This window comes from Malaclemys terrapin, chromosome 13, assembly GCF_027887155.1.
Source record: "Malaclemys terrapin pileata isolate rMalTer1 chromosome 13, rMalTer1.hap1, whole genome shotgun sequence".
In the NCBI taxonomy this organism is placed as follows: Eukaryota; Metazoa; Chordata; order Testudines; family Emydidae; genus Malaclemys; species Malaclemys terrapin.
Genome location: NC_071517.1, coordinates 15,159,832 through 15,175,945, shown reverse-complemented (window position 1 = coordinate 15,175,945; position 16,114 = coordinate 15,159,832). Strand labels below are relative to the sequence as shown.

General features: G+C 44.0%; 2 protein-coding genes across 12 annotated transcripts in view; one reads left to right on the top strand and one right to left on the bottom strand.

The window, feature by feature from the left end:
* Positions 1-4,726, bottom strand: part of SAP30BP (SAP30 binding protein) — a 57,216-nt gene extending 52,490 nt beyond the window's left edge. For 2 of the 3 annotated variants that reach the window (XM_054047936.1, XM_054047938.1), the window contains exons 1-2: positions 4,583-4,726; positions 2,122-2,231 (exon numbers count right to left, since the gene is read on the bottom strand). In XM_054047936.1, coding sequence (XP_053903911.1) covers positions 2,122-2,231; positions 4,583-4,697 — 225 coding nt within the window. In that variant the 5' untranslated portion in view covers positions 4,698-4,726. The remainder of the gene's footprint in view (positions 1-2,121; positions 2,232-4,582) is intronic. The other variant, XM_054047937.1, reaches the window with a different exon arrangement.
* Positions 4,727-4,791: 65 nt separating this feature from the next.
* RECQL5 (RecQ like helicase 5) overlaps positions 4,792-16,114 on the top strand; it is a 56,617-nt gene continuing 45,294 nt past the window's right edge. For 6 of the 9 annotated variants that reach the window (XR_008446972.1, XR_008446971.1, XM_054047932.1 and 3 more), the window contains exons 1-6: positions 5,004-5,057; positions 6,205-6,340; positions 7,142-7,263; positions 9,832-10,350; positions 11,663-11,768; positions 12,235-12,346. Coding sequence is in view for 7 of the 9 variants with exons in the window: in XM_054047932.1 (XP_053903907.1) it covers positions 6,220-6,340; positions 7,142-7,263; positions 9,832-10,350; positions 11,663-11,768; positions 12,235-12,346 (980 nt within the window). In the remaining 2 variants the exon portion in view is untranslated. Of the gene's footprint in view, positions 4,849-4,993; positions 5,058-6,204; positions 6,341-7,141; positions 7,264-9,831; positions 10,351-11,662; positions 11,769-12,234; positions 12,347-16,114 lie in introns of those variants that run through there. The other 3 variants (XM_054047931.1, XM_054047929.1, XM_054047933.1) reach the window with 3 other exon arrangements.

Sequence of the window (16,114 nt, the reverse complement as noted above, 5' to 3'; positions counted from 1 at the left end):
ATGTCAAATTGCCAGAAAATTCAAGATCACAGTAGAGAATAATTCCATGTTTTTATCAGAGCTGTGATGCTTTTACCAATGAGAAGGTGACTTTTTGCTTAAAAATGGCTATGAAATCAAAGAGAACATGGGGTGCAATACTTTCACGACTATTAAGTCTTAGACAATGCAAAGGGTTTTTAGAAGTCTACTGCCTTAACATATAGGTATTATTTACAAAACCAAACATACAAGTTACACACAACTATTCAGGAAAGTAGCTTACCAGCCAATACTATGGCCAATGTAAACATATGGAAAAACAGACAAAAGCTTAGTCAATTAAGTGCAACTTGCCTGGCTCTCTGAAGGCCACCAAACCTGGACTCAGATGAACCAGGAGAAGTAGCAAATTTCAAAGTCAAAAGCCTTCCACAAAGAAGGCTCTAATGCTGATCCTTGAAGTATTAGTCCTAGAAACTGATGTCCTACTATTGCAACAGTACATAAGATGAGAGTCAGTCTAGGTAACTGGGTCGTAGACCATCCAGGGTTATGTCACGTACACAGCTGGAAGTGTATGAATAATTAGTACAGAGATTTGAAGAAAGTTAGATGCTCTCCACATCTTGCCCCCTACATTATACATTCCAAGAAATTGTGCATGCAGATCTTGAAAAATCCACTTCTCAGTGCTGAACAAGAAAGTTTTCTTGGCAAGCATTTCAGCCTAATCCACTGGTTTCTACAAAATTTAAGCTCTCTCTCTCTTTTTTTTTTTAAATAAAAAGATGCTTTTAGCTCTTATGGTTGCCAACATTAACACTATGAAACTGCATTAGTTTACACTCTTTCTGAACACCCAAAAATCACTCCAGGGTCTCTGCTGTCATAGCTTTTCTAAGCTGCAGAAGAATGAATTAACAAGAACAGTCTGCTTCACTTCTGCTATTCAGAGCCAGTGAAAGTAGAACTTAAATTCCAGCTGCAGTTTGGGACAGCTAAGAGCAGTAGCTGAGACACTGAAGTTAATCACAAGGGAGGGTCACAAAAAATGGAGTTTGTGGAGGATTACAGTCATAGCGACCACTTCCCTCCCGCACTCCTTACAGCAGTTAAAAGGCTGGAGAAGGGGCAAAGCAGCAGAGATACAATCTTGTACCAGCCAGTAGTCTGTGGAGGGCAAGGAGAGAAAAGCTCCTTCTCTTCCTTTCTGCAGCTAGAGGAGGGAAGGAGCTTCATGTTTCTCAACCACCTACTACCAAGGGTTGGATCCAGAAGATGGATCCTCTTAGCTGGATCCAGTGATGGAACCCTAAAACAGATTCCCAAATTCCCCATTCATAGCAGTTGGGCTTTTCATTAGGCCATTGCCCCATGGTGAGACTGACCACCCTTTTGTATCTCATAACTACATTTGGTTAATTGGTGCCCTGTGAAGTTCTCATGCACTGTATATGTCTTATGGATGCTTTGCGATATACATTACTTTGGTATTTAAATGCTGTTATAACATGCCATGCTTTCATGACAAACAAAAGCCATACAGATCTAGACAAGAAATCACTGCTACACCAAGATACTGATGTAGTAAGTGGGATTATGCACAAAAAACCCAACATGATGCTACACAATTTCATTCCTGCTAATTCTCCAGCCTGATCATGCAAAAGCTAGCTGCCCTTTTACAGGGCTTTCCCCATGCCTCTCAGAAGTGCAGTTGAGCTTTCCACCTCTCTTCTCCATTTCCATACTACAGGATTTCATAACCAATTTTATAGCTCAAGAAATGAAGGTTTATTTTATATTTCAACTATCAATACATAAAGCTGGTACCTTATCTTATCCATAAAATGGAGTCAAAATGGCAACTAAAAAGTTAGCAACAAGCAACACAGATGAGTTGAGCTGATATTTTGAAAGATAGAGTTCTTGGATTTTAAAACAGACCAAAGGAAATGAAGTTATTTGGTAAGCATGGTTTGGTGGCTGAAGGAGAGGATGAAGTGTCAGGATTTCTGGTGAGGGTGTGGGTGTGTAAAAAAGTCTTGTTAGGGAAGCACTCTGAAGTCCCTAGAAGGCACTATAGGGATATTTAAACGGGGAGTCAGACCAGCTAGCATAAGAGGACAAACTACTTACTGAATGTCTGCTGTTTTCATCATCCTCTTCCTCATACCCATCCTCATCTCCTTCCAACCGGGTGAAATCATCTTCACCATATGCTTCTGACACCAGACCTCCTTTTTCTTCTAGTCCATGCATAGGGGAAAAAAAGAAGAAAAAGCATAATCAAGGCATAAAGTTAACTTAGATCAGGGTGGATAAAACCTTTTTTTAAATCAAATTTTTAATTTAAATTAAATACACTTTTCTCATCATAAACACACTTAAAATTTGAAATTACGAGAACCTGTGTTAAAGCCTAAATTCACTACAGTCAAATCATTTAATAATAAAATAATAATAATAATAATAATAATATTGAGTAGTATTTGTTTTTATTTTGATGTTTTAAAGAAAGTCAAGCCACCAAATTGGTTGAAGTCACTGACTAAACTCTTGGAACCAGAGTTTGTTGTGCTAAACCAGTTTTTGACAGCAGTTCCTCTTCTCCAGGTACAGAGAGAATATTTTCTTCATTTCAGTTTACTCAACTAGTTCAGTTCAATAACTAGTTCATTCAAAGTTAAGAAACCGATTAGGAACTGAAAAAGCAGACAAGCTTGTTTTTCTCTCCCAATCTATTAACAAACAACTACACAGGAAGAGATGAGATCTACTAGTTCTAAAATTCCAAAGGATATGGTGACCAAAAATATTCAGGTGAATTCACTAATAAGATCATTTGTTTAATAAGTTAGTTTTGTAAAACGTATTTTGATATTTTTTTTTCCTTTCTGTATCCACACTTATGATAGCTTTATTTCTTAATAAAAACAATTTTAAAATGCTGGCTTAGTACTTTTAATTGAATTCCAGTTTCTAAGTACAGCTTGATACAGAATGACGGCAAGTGATCATCTAGTAAAACAGAAAATGGTGACTAATGTATTTAATATAGTAAAAAAAAAAATGTAAAAATAAAGAAGCTGAATAAATGTATGTTAAGCTACATAACTGGTTAAATGTGTAGAGCAAAATTTAGCGTAACGACAATAATTTGCAACTAAAATAACACATTGAATGGTTACCAATGAGCATCGACTGTTCTTTAGGAAAACAGCTTAAAAAGTACAATTACAAAAAAAAAAAAGATTAAGATGACTCCACCCTGATTTAGATGGACACGAACAATAGCAAGCACAAAATGTGAGTTCTGCAACAGGACTGAACTGTTCTCATATTAAATTTGTGATCCACTATAATCCCAAGATCCTTTTCTGCAGTATTCCTTCCTATGCATTCATTTCCCGTTTGTATTTGTGCAATTGATTATTCCTTCTTAAGTGCAGCCCTTTGCATCTGTGCTTATTGAATTTCATCCTATTTTGTCACTCCATTTGTCAAGATCATTTTGAATTCTAATCTTGTCCTCCAAAATGCTTACAACACTTCTCAGCTTGATATTGTCTTCCAACTTTACAAGTGTACTCTCCATGCATTATCCAAATCATTTATGAATATCTTGAATAGATGTGGACATAGGACAGATCCTTGTGGGACCCAACTCAGTATATCTTTCCAACTGGACTGATGACTATTTTCTGAGTATGGTTTTCCAACCACTTGCACGCACATCTTATAGTAGGTTTGGCTAAACTATATTTCCTTATTTTGCTTACAAGAAGGTCATGGGAGGCAGCATCAAAAGGCATACTAAAATTGAGATATAGTACAAATACAGCTCCCCCCTATCCGCAAGGCTTATTAGCCTGTCAGAGAAGGATATTAGGTTGGTTTGACCTGATTTGTTTTTGACAAATCCATATTGCCTGTTTCTTATTACCTTCTAGGTCCTTACAAACCGATTATGGGATTATTTGCACCATTATCTTTCCTGGTACCAAAATTAAACTGACTGGCCTGTAATTCCCAACATATTAACTTCCCACTAGACTCAGGGAGGCGAACTTTATCGCTTGTAATACTGTATTCTGAAGATGGAAAAAGCAGCTGACTCCTCTGTAAGCCACCGGGGACGGGAGGTTGCTCCCTTTCTCTGGTTACTGGTGGCGAGGGAGTAGAAGTAATTTCTTCCTTCTCGCAGCTATCGCAAGAGACTTAGCATACCGGGGATAAAGTGATACGGTTCCACTGGGACCCGAAGGAACAGTCTCACTCCTGCTACAACGAAGGGAGGAAAAAGAGCAGATTTCCCCTACACCGGGGAGAGGCTTCCCCTGCAGATTATGAGCGGGGAGCGTTTCATCCCTTCCCCGGGGCGCTCTGGTGGAAGGGGACGCCCGCCTCTCGTAGGGGCATTTCTCCACCGCCACTCGCCTCCCGCCCGTGGGTGAGGGGCGGCGGAGAGGAGTGAGCAACGCTGCTCGGGGGAGGGGGGGTTGCTCCCCGGGAGCGAGGAGGATGCGACCCCCGTCGGGGACGGGCGCTCTCCGGCCGGTGAAGGAGGAGGAGCAGCGGCAGCTGCCCCGCAACTCACCCGCTGCCGTCCCTCCATCGCTCCCCGCCGCGCCGGCCTCACTGTCGGATTCGGGCTCGGAATCCTCCGCGTAAACCGCCAACGACGACAGGACGCTCTTCTTCGCCGCCGCCATCTTCCTCAGCCCGCCTACGGCACACTTCCGGCGACTGAGGATGACGCAGGCAACACGCTGGGATAGGAAAGAGGCGAGCGCTATAGCAACAAGACCCACCCCTTCCGGCTTGTGCTGAGCCCAGTGAACTCAAGCCAGGAGCGCTTCGAGGGTTAGTGTGGTGCCCAGAGACACGTGGCCCTGTTAGAAGAGAGGCTGGGGAGGGGAATGGGCGCGCACGAGGACGGAACTCTAAAATCAATGGCACCTACTGGGCTGTTTAAAGGGGATTAGCCCTGACGTCATCAACCCGCGCCCAAGCGGGAGCAACAGCACAGCAACAGCAGCCGATACGGAAGCTGAATAAGTGCGAGTAATGAGGTGGGGGGCAGCCTGGGCGGAAGGATATAGGCAGGGGGAAGTGGAGGAATAAAGGGGCATGGGGGTAACACCTGGGGATAAAGTAGTCCCTGGAGTGAGGGTGCAGGCAGGGGCTAGTCTCTCGGGCCTGAACCTCTCTCGGGCGGGGGGGCCTGATTCAGGTGGTTCCTTTGCCAAGCAGAGTTACTGCCCTAAAACCAGCTCTGGCGCCTGGGCCTGGTCTGGGTTAAAGGGGACCTTGAACCTGCCCATTTCCTTCACCCCTTTCCTCTCTTGGCAGTTTCAGCTTTGCTCCCTCAGTGATAATTGGGGGGGAGGGGAAACTTTCTGGGGGAAGGAGACAGTGGTAAGAGGCAGGAGTGTGGGTGGAGGATGCAGACTGAAGGCAAGAGGATCTGGGCATAGAGAGGACGTGGGTGTGCGAGAGGGGAAGGAAGGAAGTAGTGGGTGTAAGGGAGAAGAAGGTTGTGGGGACAACTGGGAAGCAAGTGCAGGTGGAGCAAACCAAATGACAGGGCTGTGAGTGAGATCAGGCCTGGAAAGCAGTAAGGTTGGCAGAGAGGGGAGGGGAGGAGAGCAGGTGAAGAAGGTGCCAGTATGAAAAGAGCTGGTGTGAGGGGTTAGAGGCCATGGGATGAGAATTGAGAGCAGGCAGAAAGGACACAGATGTTTCCTTAGCCTTTCCTGTTTAATCAGGCCATTCTCCCATAGTAAGCTTCCCAGTGGGGTAGCAAGTTGTGTGTGAATCAGATGTTCTGCTCAGTCTAAAGAGAGTACTGCATAAGTGGATTCTCTTCTTGCTCAGTTGTTTCCGACATATGGCGCTATATTAGAAACACTAGCTAGAGCTGTCTGTAAGAAGGGATTTGCCACAAGTGTAAATGAGATTAGCTTTTCCTTATTTTTAGGATCGGGGAGGGAAGCTGATTTACAAGTGATTTTGTCTCTGTCAGAGAGAGACTTTGGAAGCATATATACTCCCAGAAAAATATTCCTGGAGCAGTTTAAACTGATGCTTTGGCAGCCAATAATCTAATGGGAAAAATGCTCTCTGTGACCAAGAAGAACTTGTGATTGGTTGCTGGTGTGAACAACAGTTGAGCTAAGTAAGCTCCTTTCCTTCTCATTTACCTTGACCTATTTCCAGTACCATACCTATACGATGAACGACTACACTCCCTCAGGCCTAGATGGCAAGGTCCAGAAAACTCTGAAAAAGATCTTTGGGTTTGACTCCTTTAAAACTTCTCTGCAAGAGAGCGCAACCATGACAGTGGTGAAAGGTAAGACATGAGTGTCTTTCTTGGGACTCTAACCTTGTCTCTTCAATTTTAAGTCTTGCTGCGTGAGATGGTGTTCAAAGAACCAGTGTCACACCTGTTTTGACATTGAGTCAAAATCCCAGGATCCTTCTCTTGTTTCCACTAGAAACCAGCACATGCACACAGCTGTTGCCAGCAGCCATGGTGGCATTAGATCACCAGTATGGTTCTGCCTATTAACTAGCATGGTGTTGGTTGGCATCCTTCTCTGTCAGTGGATGCTGTTTAATACAGTGATAGTTTATTTGATAAAGAATATTCTATCTATAACGGGAAGATTCTCAGCTCCAGTTCAGTACTGGGAGAATTTGTGGTAAAGTTTAACAGGCTGCGGTAAAGGTCCATTTAGTTTGGTAGCTGGATGTAGAACCTGCCAGATGAGTTAAAAGCAAGCTTCTCTGGAAGTGAGCTGATATAAGTTTGGTATGTCATTTAACTTCTCTGTACTTTGATTTACACCTCTGGGTAGAATAATTCCTGTCACCCAAGGGTGTTATGAGGCTTAATTCATGTTCATAAAGTGGTTAGAGTTGCTTGGAAGGAAGCCGGTGGAGAAGTGCAAAATATTGCTATTTTATTATTATTCGTTTAAAAATTAAAAAAAACCTCTCTCATGTTGGCATGCGGCATTGTACTTGCAGAGACACACTTCTAATGCAATTTGTCTTGATCTAAAAGACTTTGTGCCCAGTCCTCCAGAGCAGAATCTAGGTGAATTGCCACGGTTTAGTAGCCTTGAGCTTTGTTTTGTTGTCTTTGCAGGCAAGAACGATGTCTTTGTATGCATGCCCACAGGGGCAGGGAAATCCCTGTGCTACCAACTTCCTGCAGTTCTGGCAGTGGGCATCACCATTGTCATTTCACCTCTGATTGCACTGATTCAGGTAACCATCTCCTGTTAGCTGTGGAAAAGCAATCAGTGAAGGGAGGGTGGGGAGACTGTGTGGATGCACAGTTGGGTCCAATCCCTTCCCCCACTGCCAACCTCTGATCCCAGTTGGTCTCTTTATTCTCATTTCCTTTATGTGGGTTTGGTTTTCTGATCCTGTGAGTAGGTAAGAATACTGTTGCTAACTGCCTTGACATTAGAGTCCTGTGGCACCTTATAGACTAACAGATGTATTGGAGCATGAGCTTTTGTGGGTGAATATCCACTTCTTCGGCTGCATCCAAAGAAGTGGGTATTCACCCACGAAAGCTCATGCTCCAATACGTCTGTTACTCTATAAGGTGCCACAGGACTCTTTGCTGCTTTTACAGATCCAGACTAACACGGCTACCCCTCTGATACTTGACAGTAGAGTTTTTCCAATTAACCGTAGTTTAAAGTATCCTGGCTTGCAGAACCATGGCAGGGCTGTATCACAATCTAACATCCTAAAGGGGAATAAGGGGATTTGAACTAAACTAACTGCAGGGGGATTTTTTTTTTTTTTTTAACCTTTAATAGGTGATCTAAATTATCACTTCTCTCTCCTTTTGCCCCGTTGCCTGTTACCTCCATTCAGAGATGTACTATCTGGCAAAGTAGAACATCGAAAATGGATTAAATTGGACCATTCCTAAGAAGAAAATTACTATTTCATTTATTTCTGTAGTAAAACCCCTCGGAAATATCAGTTTTTCCTCATAACAGATATTTTGCTTAGTATCAAGCTCTCTTTCTGTCATTCTTCCCCATTCCATCACAGAAAGAGGAAGTTTCAGGCAACGCCACTCCTTGAACACTTAAGGCTTCAGGGCAATTCCATATGAACATTTGGCCTTTTCTGGTGCTTTGTCACCCAGTTGTGAAGAGTGACTTTCCCTGCTGTTTTACTTAGACTTTTGTAAGGCATCTGATTTAATGCAACACAACATTCTGGTTAGCATGTACTTTGGCGTTGTCTTGTGCTATTTTTTTTAAAAGGGATCAGGAATTGGCTAACTGACAGATCTCAAAAAATAATGGTCAATGAGGAATTCCCATCAAATGGGGCTGTTTCTAGTGATGTTCCATAGTGATGTTCTAGGACTAAGTTTGACACTTTCAGTATTTTTCAGTAAGTTATTTGGAAATACATATAAAATTGCTGCTGATAAAATTTTTGGATGACACAAAGATTGGCAGAATGGTAAATGTTGATGACTTGGATCACTTGGTAAGCTGGGCCCATTCGAAGAAAATGTGTCTTAATACAGCCAAATGCAAGTTGATACATTTAGGAACAAGGAATGCAGGCCATAACTACACAGTGGAAGACTGGATCCTGGAAAGCAGTGATTCTGCAAAGGATGTAGGAGTCATAGTGGACAAGCAACTCAACATCAGCTCCCAGTGTGAGTCTGTGGCCAAAAGGGTTGATGCGATCCCTGGATGTATAAACAGGAGTAGAGAGGTGATCTTATCTTTGTATGGGTCATTAGTGAGACTTATACTGGAATACTGCATACTCTTTTTAAAAGGATTTTGAAAAGAGAGAGTGAAAGAAAGCTCCAAAAATGATTTGAGGGCAGGAGAAAATCCCATGCAGTGAGGGATTTAAATAAACTAAAAAGATTGAGCTATCAAAAACAATATTGAGCGATGACTTGATTACAATGTATAAGTATCTTTTTATAAGGAGAAAATAGTAGGTACTAATGAGCTCTTTCATCTAGTTGAGAAAGGCGAAACGAAGTCAAAGCCAAAGAAATTCAAATTAAAAATAAGGCACAAATAGTTAACAGGAGTGGTGTTTAACCATTGGAACAACTACCGAGGAAAGTCCTGTATTCTTCCACTTCTGATGTAATCAAATTTAGACTGGACACCTTTCTGGAAGAGATGCTTTAGCTAAAACACAAGTTCTTGGGCTCTGTGCAGAGGTGATTGGATGAAATTCTATGGCTGGTGTTATGCAGAAAGTCAGAATGGATGATCTAAGAGTTCCTTCTGGCTTTTAAAATTGATTTAATTTTACCCGAGATGGCTCAATTTTAGTGGTGAACGAAGTGATCCCGGTACATAGTCTATACTCGGTTAAATTTGTAAAGTTCTTTGGGATCCTGAGGGATAAAATGCGCTATAAAAATGTGAGTAGTTGTTGTCATGCATTTTCCTTCAGTGCAGGGAGCTGATGCTGATCATTCTGAGGAGATCTCATTGTCATCTCCAATGTCTGAAAATAACTGGGTCCCTGCTGACAGTCTCATTGCTGATAGGAGAACTTTTGTCTCTTATAAATGCTGATGGTTACCTGAAGAGATGGGTGGCTGATAAAGCTAATCCGTTTTGTTAGCTGCTGCAGTTAAGCCTGTTTAAAAAGACTCCTGCACTTAAAGACAATTGGAGCTGAGGCTATGTAGTAGGTGAGATGTGGGTGGACAGGGTCTGGAAACGAGAGGTAAAGCTTGGTTATTGTGTGTATCTCTGTAGTAGTTGTTTTGATAAAGACTTTCTTCAATGCCACTTGCTTCTTTTTTAATCACAGGACCAAGTGGATCATTTGTTGGCACTGAAGGTCAAAGTCTACTCTCTGAATTCCAAGCTTTCTGCTCAGGAAAGGAAGACCATCCTGGCTGACTTGGCAAGCGAGAAGCCTCAGGTGAAGCTCCTGTATATCACCCCAGAGATGGCAGCCGCCTCCTCCTTCCAGCCCACCCTGAACTCCCTTGTGTCTCGAAACCTCTTATCCTACCTAATAATAGATGAGGCTCACTGTGTCTCCCAGTGGGGACATGACTTCCGACCCGACTACCTGCGACTGGGCTCCTTACGCTCTCGCATACCCAACACGCCATGCGTCGCCCTGACTGCTACAGCCACCAAACAGGTCCAGGATGACATAGTGGTGTCACTGAAGCTAAAGCAACCTGTTGCCACCTTTAAGACGCCTTGCTTCAGACCTAACTTGTTCTATGATGTGCAGTTTAAGGAGCTCTTGACTGATCCCTATGCGAATCTGAAGGATTTCTGTCTGAAGGCCCTTGAAGAGAAGAATGCCCAAGGGGTAGGTTTAAGTCTCAGAAGCTACTTTCAAGGGCAGAGTGGTAAATGGAACAGAACTGTCCTAAACGTTGTGGTATCGGGATGGCACTAATAGGACTAAGATGGGGAAGGGAGAGGTCACTGAAAGAAACACTCAGGTACTTTTTGAAAAACTTCTTCTAAATTTCTGAAATACTTGGCATCCTTCCAGATATTGACCTCACCTTGATGGCAAGGTGGTGAACTTTTGCCTTTATAGAGTGATACACACACACACAGTGTCGCTGCCCTCTTCCCCCAATCCTTCACCAAGCCTAAGTGGATGGGCATTGATGTGAGGGGGTTCTGCAGGGAGCTGGGAGAAGAATCTCCCCACCCTTCTACTTCCAGGCTATGAAACTGAGTCGCCTCATAGCTGCTACGGCAGTAGCCTCGCTGGTTCAGCATCCTCTCTCCATGTGGTAGAGAACACTAGCCATTGCAGATGTGCTCCTGTCCCTTTCTGTAAGCCTGACTGTTCAGGGAGTTACTGCGGGGCAGCATTTCCGTACATATCTGATGGAGACCCTCTCTGCGGGCTCTCTGGTAAAGCATTGGAGGGCGTAGCACTCAGGAACGGTCTCAATGCTTATTGGGTCCGATCCTGCAAAGTACCCTCCGTTCCCTACTGAAGTCAATGAGAGTTGCCAGTGTTCATCAGTTCACAGGTTCAGGCCCACTGTGCCAGAGATCATTGGCTGGCACCCTTCCTGGTGAGCTGTCACATGTCCATGTTGTTTCAGCAGATGCTTTATTTCCCTTACGGTTAACATTTCTTTCTCAGCTGATTTTGTTTTCTCTCACTTGACAAATGCACACACATCAGTTTGGTTTTGCTATGTGTCTGTGGCAAAAAATGAGAGAGAGAGAGAGAGAGATTTGCCCAGTGGTTATGGCACTAGCCTAGGATTTAGAAGAACTGGATTCACTTCTCCCTGTGTGACCCTGGATAAGTCGCTTAGCCTCCCTGTGCCTCGGTTCTCCCTGTGCAAAATGGGGATAATAGCACTGCCCTGCTTCCATTACAGATTGTGATGAGCTCAGATACTACAATGATGGGCCATGGCAGTACCTAGGATAAACATGCTTCCTGCTTGGTTTACTTCCATGCTGGTTTATCAACCCCATTGGGAATACTTACAACTCAAAGGATATTTTGCGGCTGCAGGGGAGCCAGCACAGGGAGAAGAGTCTCAAGCTTTTGTAGCCCTGTCCCCTCAGCAGTAATGGCTGTGAGCTTTTTCCGTCTTCCCCCGGATAGCGTGCTGGATTTTCTCTTCTCTGGCTCTGTGTAGGTATACTCTGGCTGTGGCATTGTGTACTGCAGGATGAGAGAGGTCTGTGACCAATTGGCTATTGAGCTGAGCTACAGAGGAGTGAAAGCCAAGGCCTATCATGCAGGTACTGGATTTTGTGTCTACATTGTACAGCCCCTCAGTCAGGGCTGCAGAATTTCACATTATCGAATAGTCTGGGTCAGGGCTACCTTAGGGAGCAACTCTGTACATGTGATCCTGTGGCTGCTGAGATTTGGTCAGGAGCTTGAGTTGACAGGCCCTTGACCTGAGTGGGGTGGGATGGGGTGGAAAGGTGCTCCTTTGGCTCTGGAACTCAGTGCCCTCTGCCGGTCCTATCTATTCAGGCTCTTGCCTGAGAGGGAACTGAATTTTCCTCTTGGGGTGGGGGGAATATTGAGTCCTTTTGTTTGATGATGAGCCAGTCTGAAGTGGGGGGTAATGTACTTGACTTTGACCAGCACGTTTTTATACATAGGAGAGTGGGGAGAGATTGCTGGGGAACTGAGGGGTGAAAGAGTATCTCCTCTTTCTCTCTGATTTCCCTGCTTTCTCTCCTTTTCCCTCCCCAGGGCTGAAGGCAGCAGACAGAACTTCGATTCAGAATGAGTGGATGGAGGAAAAGGTCCCTGTTATTGTTGCTACCATCAGTTTTGGAATGGGAGTCGACAAAGCTAATGTCAGGTATGTAGGAGCTTGGGCAGAGAGGGGAGAACCTCCTCCTTAGGGTCCCTCCCCCGTATACTAACTGCAGTCTCAAGAGAACTTGATACGCTTCTCTAGCCCTCCCTGTGAAGAAACCAGATCTCCACAAGAGGGCGTGGGGATGGGAGGAATTCATCTTCAAACTTCATAAACATGTGAGGGGTGTTTCTGTTTAGAAGCTGCAGAGAGTGGAAAGGTTGGGCTTTTACTCGTTCTGGGATACCAGTGTTAAACACAGATCATTAGAGGGTCTGACTTGAGGGGACCTGCTACAGACAAAGAAAGTGTACTCTCCTTTGCTGCTCTCTGAGGTATAAAAGGGCTTGACAGTTACTTTTGCAAGATTAGGTTTTGATTTCCTTGTTTTCCCGGAGGTTTCCCTGGAGGGTTGGACTGGCATCAAATAGACAAATTTGAACAGTGGAGAGGGAAAGACTTTCTAAGCTGCTGTTTAAAACTATGCTTAATTCCTGATTAACTCAAACTGCTGGCAGACACTTCGAAGAAAAGTTGTCTTTGTGAAAGATTCAACACACCTGCCCCTTCAGCTAAGGGCCAAGAGAGCTAAAATTCTTTTAGTCCTCTAGTAAAAACTGGGAAGACAAGACTTGATATTCCTGATATTTCTAAGGTAAAGGACAAACAAAAAAGAAAAATCCTTTCAGGCCTTCTTTATACATCATAACATTTGGTTTTGGGTTTTTTTTTTTAAATAGGGGGGCACATGCAAACATGCCTGTTTGCAGGTCACCAGAAAATTAAGAAGAATGCCTTCTCTTGCAGTTATGCCTGGGCATTATTGTGGGGAATAGCATCCCTATAGTAAGGATGAGATTTGCTGATTTTTCCGAGTGCTCTAAAATCCTCATGCATAATAGCATTAAATGGAAGGTTAAAGTCTGTAGTCAGCACCAACAATACAGCAACCTGGTCATGCTGCTCACTCAAGTCCTGAACAGTTGAAGATTGAGGGCTTGGCTACACCTGTGAGTTAGAGCACATTAAAGCAGCCCCGGGCACCCTAGCTCACTGCCTGTCCACACTGGCAAGGCATGTAGAGTGCTCTGACTCTAGGGCTAGAATGCTCCTGGTACTCCACCTTGGTGAGAAGATTAACACTTAGTGTGCTTTGGCTGAAACGCCCAGGTGTCAGTGTGAACGAGGTGTTGCATTACTGCGCTCTGATCAGCCTCCAGAAACGTCCCAGAATCCCCTTAAGTCAAGTGGCCACTCTTGTCGTTGTTTTGGAATCACTGCAGGAATGCAGATATGCCCTTTGAAAGTTCCGTTTGTGACAGCTGGCATGCTTATCTGCTTCGAGACAAAGCAGCCATTATTGTGGAATGCTGGGGGGGGAGGGGGGTCTGCTGCTGTCTGAACTTACAAGACAGCATGCTGACGTGCTCTCAGCCCCCCAAAAACCCACTCTCTCTCCCCCCACATACACGACACACTCCCTGTCACACTCCACCTCCCCATCCCCCATTTGAAAAGCACGTTGCAGCCACTTGCATGCTGGGATAGCTACCACAATGCACTGCTCTCTGTGGCCATTGTAAGAGCTTCTAATATGGCCATGCCAGTGCGCTTGCAGCTGTCAGTGTGGACAGATTGCAGCGCTTTCCCTACTGCGCTCTATGAAGGCTGGTTTAACTCAAAGTGCTCTACATCTGCAAGTGTAGCCATGCCCTGAGTGTGATCAAAGAAAAACAAGTAGTGATGGCTTCACACAATGGCAGCATGATCAGCGAGGCTGCTGGACATCAGCATAAGCGCCCACAATAAAGTTCTATTCTAAGAACTGGTTTGATGTTGACACGGACAGATGACAGTATCAAACCAGTAATATGTGTTTGTCATGAAAAATAAACACAGTAAACAAATTTCATCTTTCTACAATAATTTATCCAGTCTAGAGACACCAAAAGTTTACAGCTATCCATATTACCTCTCGGAGGGCTGTAGTTTCTGTGAAAGAGGGCTGAAGGAAATGTCAGATACTAGAAAAATTGAAGTCATTTGCTACTTTTTAAAACAGGCATAGCACACCTCAGATGGGATTCCCCCCCATAACAGCTTGATTTTTTTCTACAGCAGTTTAACAAACAATTATAAACATTTAAAAACCATCCCTTAAAAACAGACTGCGCTTGTCACCCCTGTTAAAATGGAGATCGTGGTGTAACTGTGGTGGCACTATCAACCCACATTTCCCCCCCCCCTCCAACCCCCAATATTGCTGTGCCACATCAGGGCCCAGCATGGAGTTAGTAGTGCAAATTGGGGTAATTTGGACAAGGAGTTCCTCAGATACAGGTCTTTCCTCCCCCATGAGGAGCTAATTTTAATTGCTCTAAAACCCACGGGGCTGGACTAGATGACTTCGTGAAGTCCCTTCCAAACCTACATTTCTATGGTTCTATGTTTAGAGAGATTTTCTTGAAAGTACTGTTTCACAACAGGGGCTGGGGTAGACTTTGGGAGATGGGGAAGGACCCCATTGAGATGAATGGGTTAGCTCACACATGTGCCATCTTCCTAAGCACAGTCATGGATGCTACTAGATTGCTACAAAGGCAGAATTGACTATTGTGCTCCTCTACTTGTACAACCCACATAATTCAGCACAGAAAGGAGGAGTCTCCTTGTACAGTATTATGAACTGTAGCAACCTGCAGCAAGAAATCCCTGTACCAGTCAATATGCCAGTCCCTAACACAGTGGAGAGCAGAGGGAGAGCATACAGATGAATGAGAAAACACATAAAACAGCACATTTAGTCATTCTGTGTTGCTTGTAAGGGCAACCCTTGACAAAACATACTGACAGTAGAACCCCAGTAGCTCTTGCCAGCTGCTGGTGCAGAGTTAAGTTTGTTGGGCAGAACAGACTATTTCCTGGCTTTCAGTGGTTTAAGGATAGACACATTTGATATTCCAGAAGGGTATGTGGTACTACCAATCAACCGTAACCCTGCAGTAACAAAGTTCTTGGGACAGGAATTGTACACACATCATCAGGTATAAGATCATGCCTGAGAAGGCCCCTGAGGGAAATGAATGGAGGGTTCCCCTGCTGTTGCCAGCCCCTCCCTATTTGCTGCTTATTCACTGTGGCTGGAGATGGCGTATTTGAGGCGCTCCTAAACATACAGGCAAGGAGGAAATGTTATGCTCTGCTACCTCCCGCCTGGCCCTGGTTCTGACAGAGTGTTTTTGTTTAAATGAGGATAACCAGTAACTAGATTCCTGCAGTCTCTCACTCCATATGTCTGCAGCACACAAACTTCTGGAGTATGGGGTTTAGCATACAATAATGAGGCCACTTTTGAGGTGTCGGAGAAAAACATAGTTCTCACTTTTTGTTTGGGTACAGCAAGTCAGATGCTTTATTTCTCTCACAATTGCGCAGAGGGAAAGAGCTAAGCAGGTCTCTCTACAGGTAAACAGTTACAGCAAACATTTATACCTTTCATTACAGACAATAACAAGCAACAGCTGCATTTTGTTTATACATAGGCCATCTTGATATCTTATTTTTCTCACTTGTTTTGACTCTAGCCTACATACAATATTTTCTACACATTATCTACACAAGGTCGCAACAACTTCTCACACAGTTCTTTCCCACTCGCCTGACACAATCCTCGCTTCTACAAATCTCGCGTTATTAGGGTTACAGTTAGCCTGACTCTTGCTAACGAACTGTCATGCATTGCAGTTCCTTCCTGTCAGTTCTTTCTCTGCT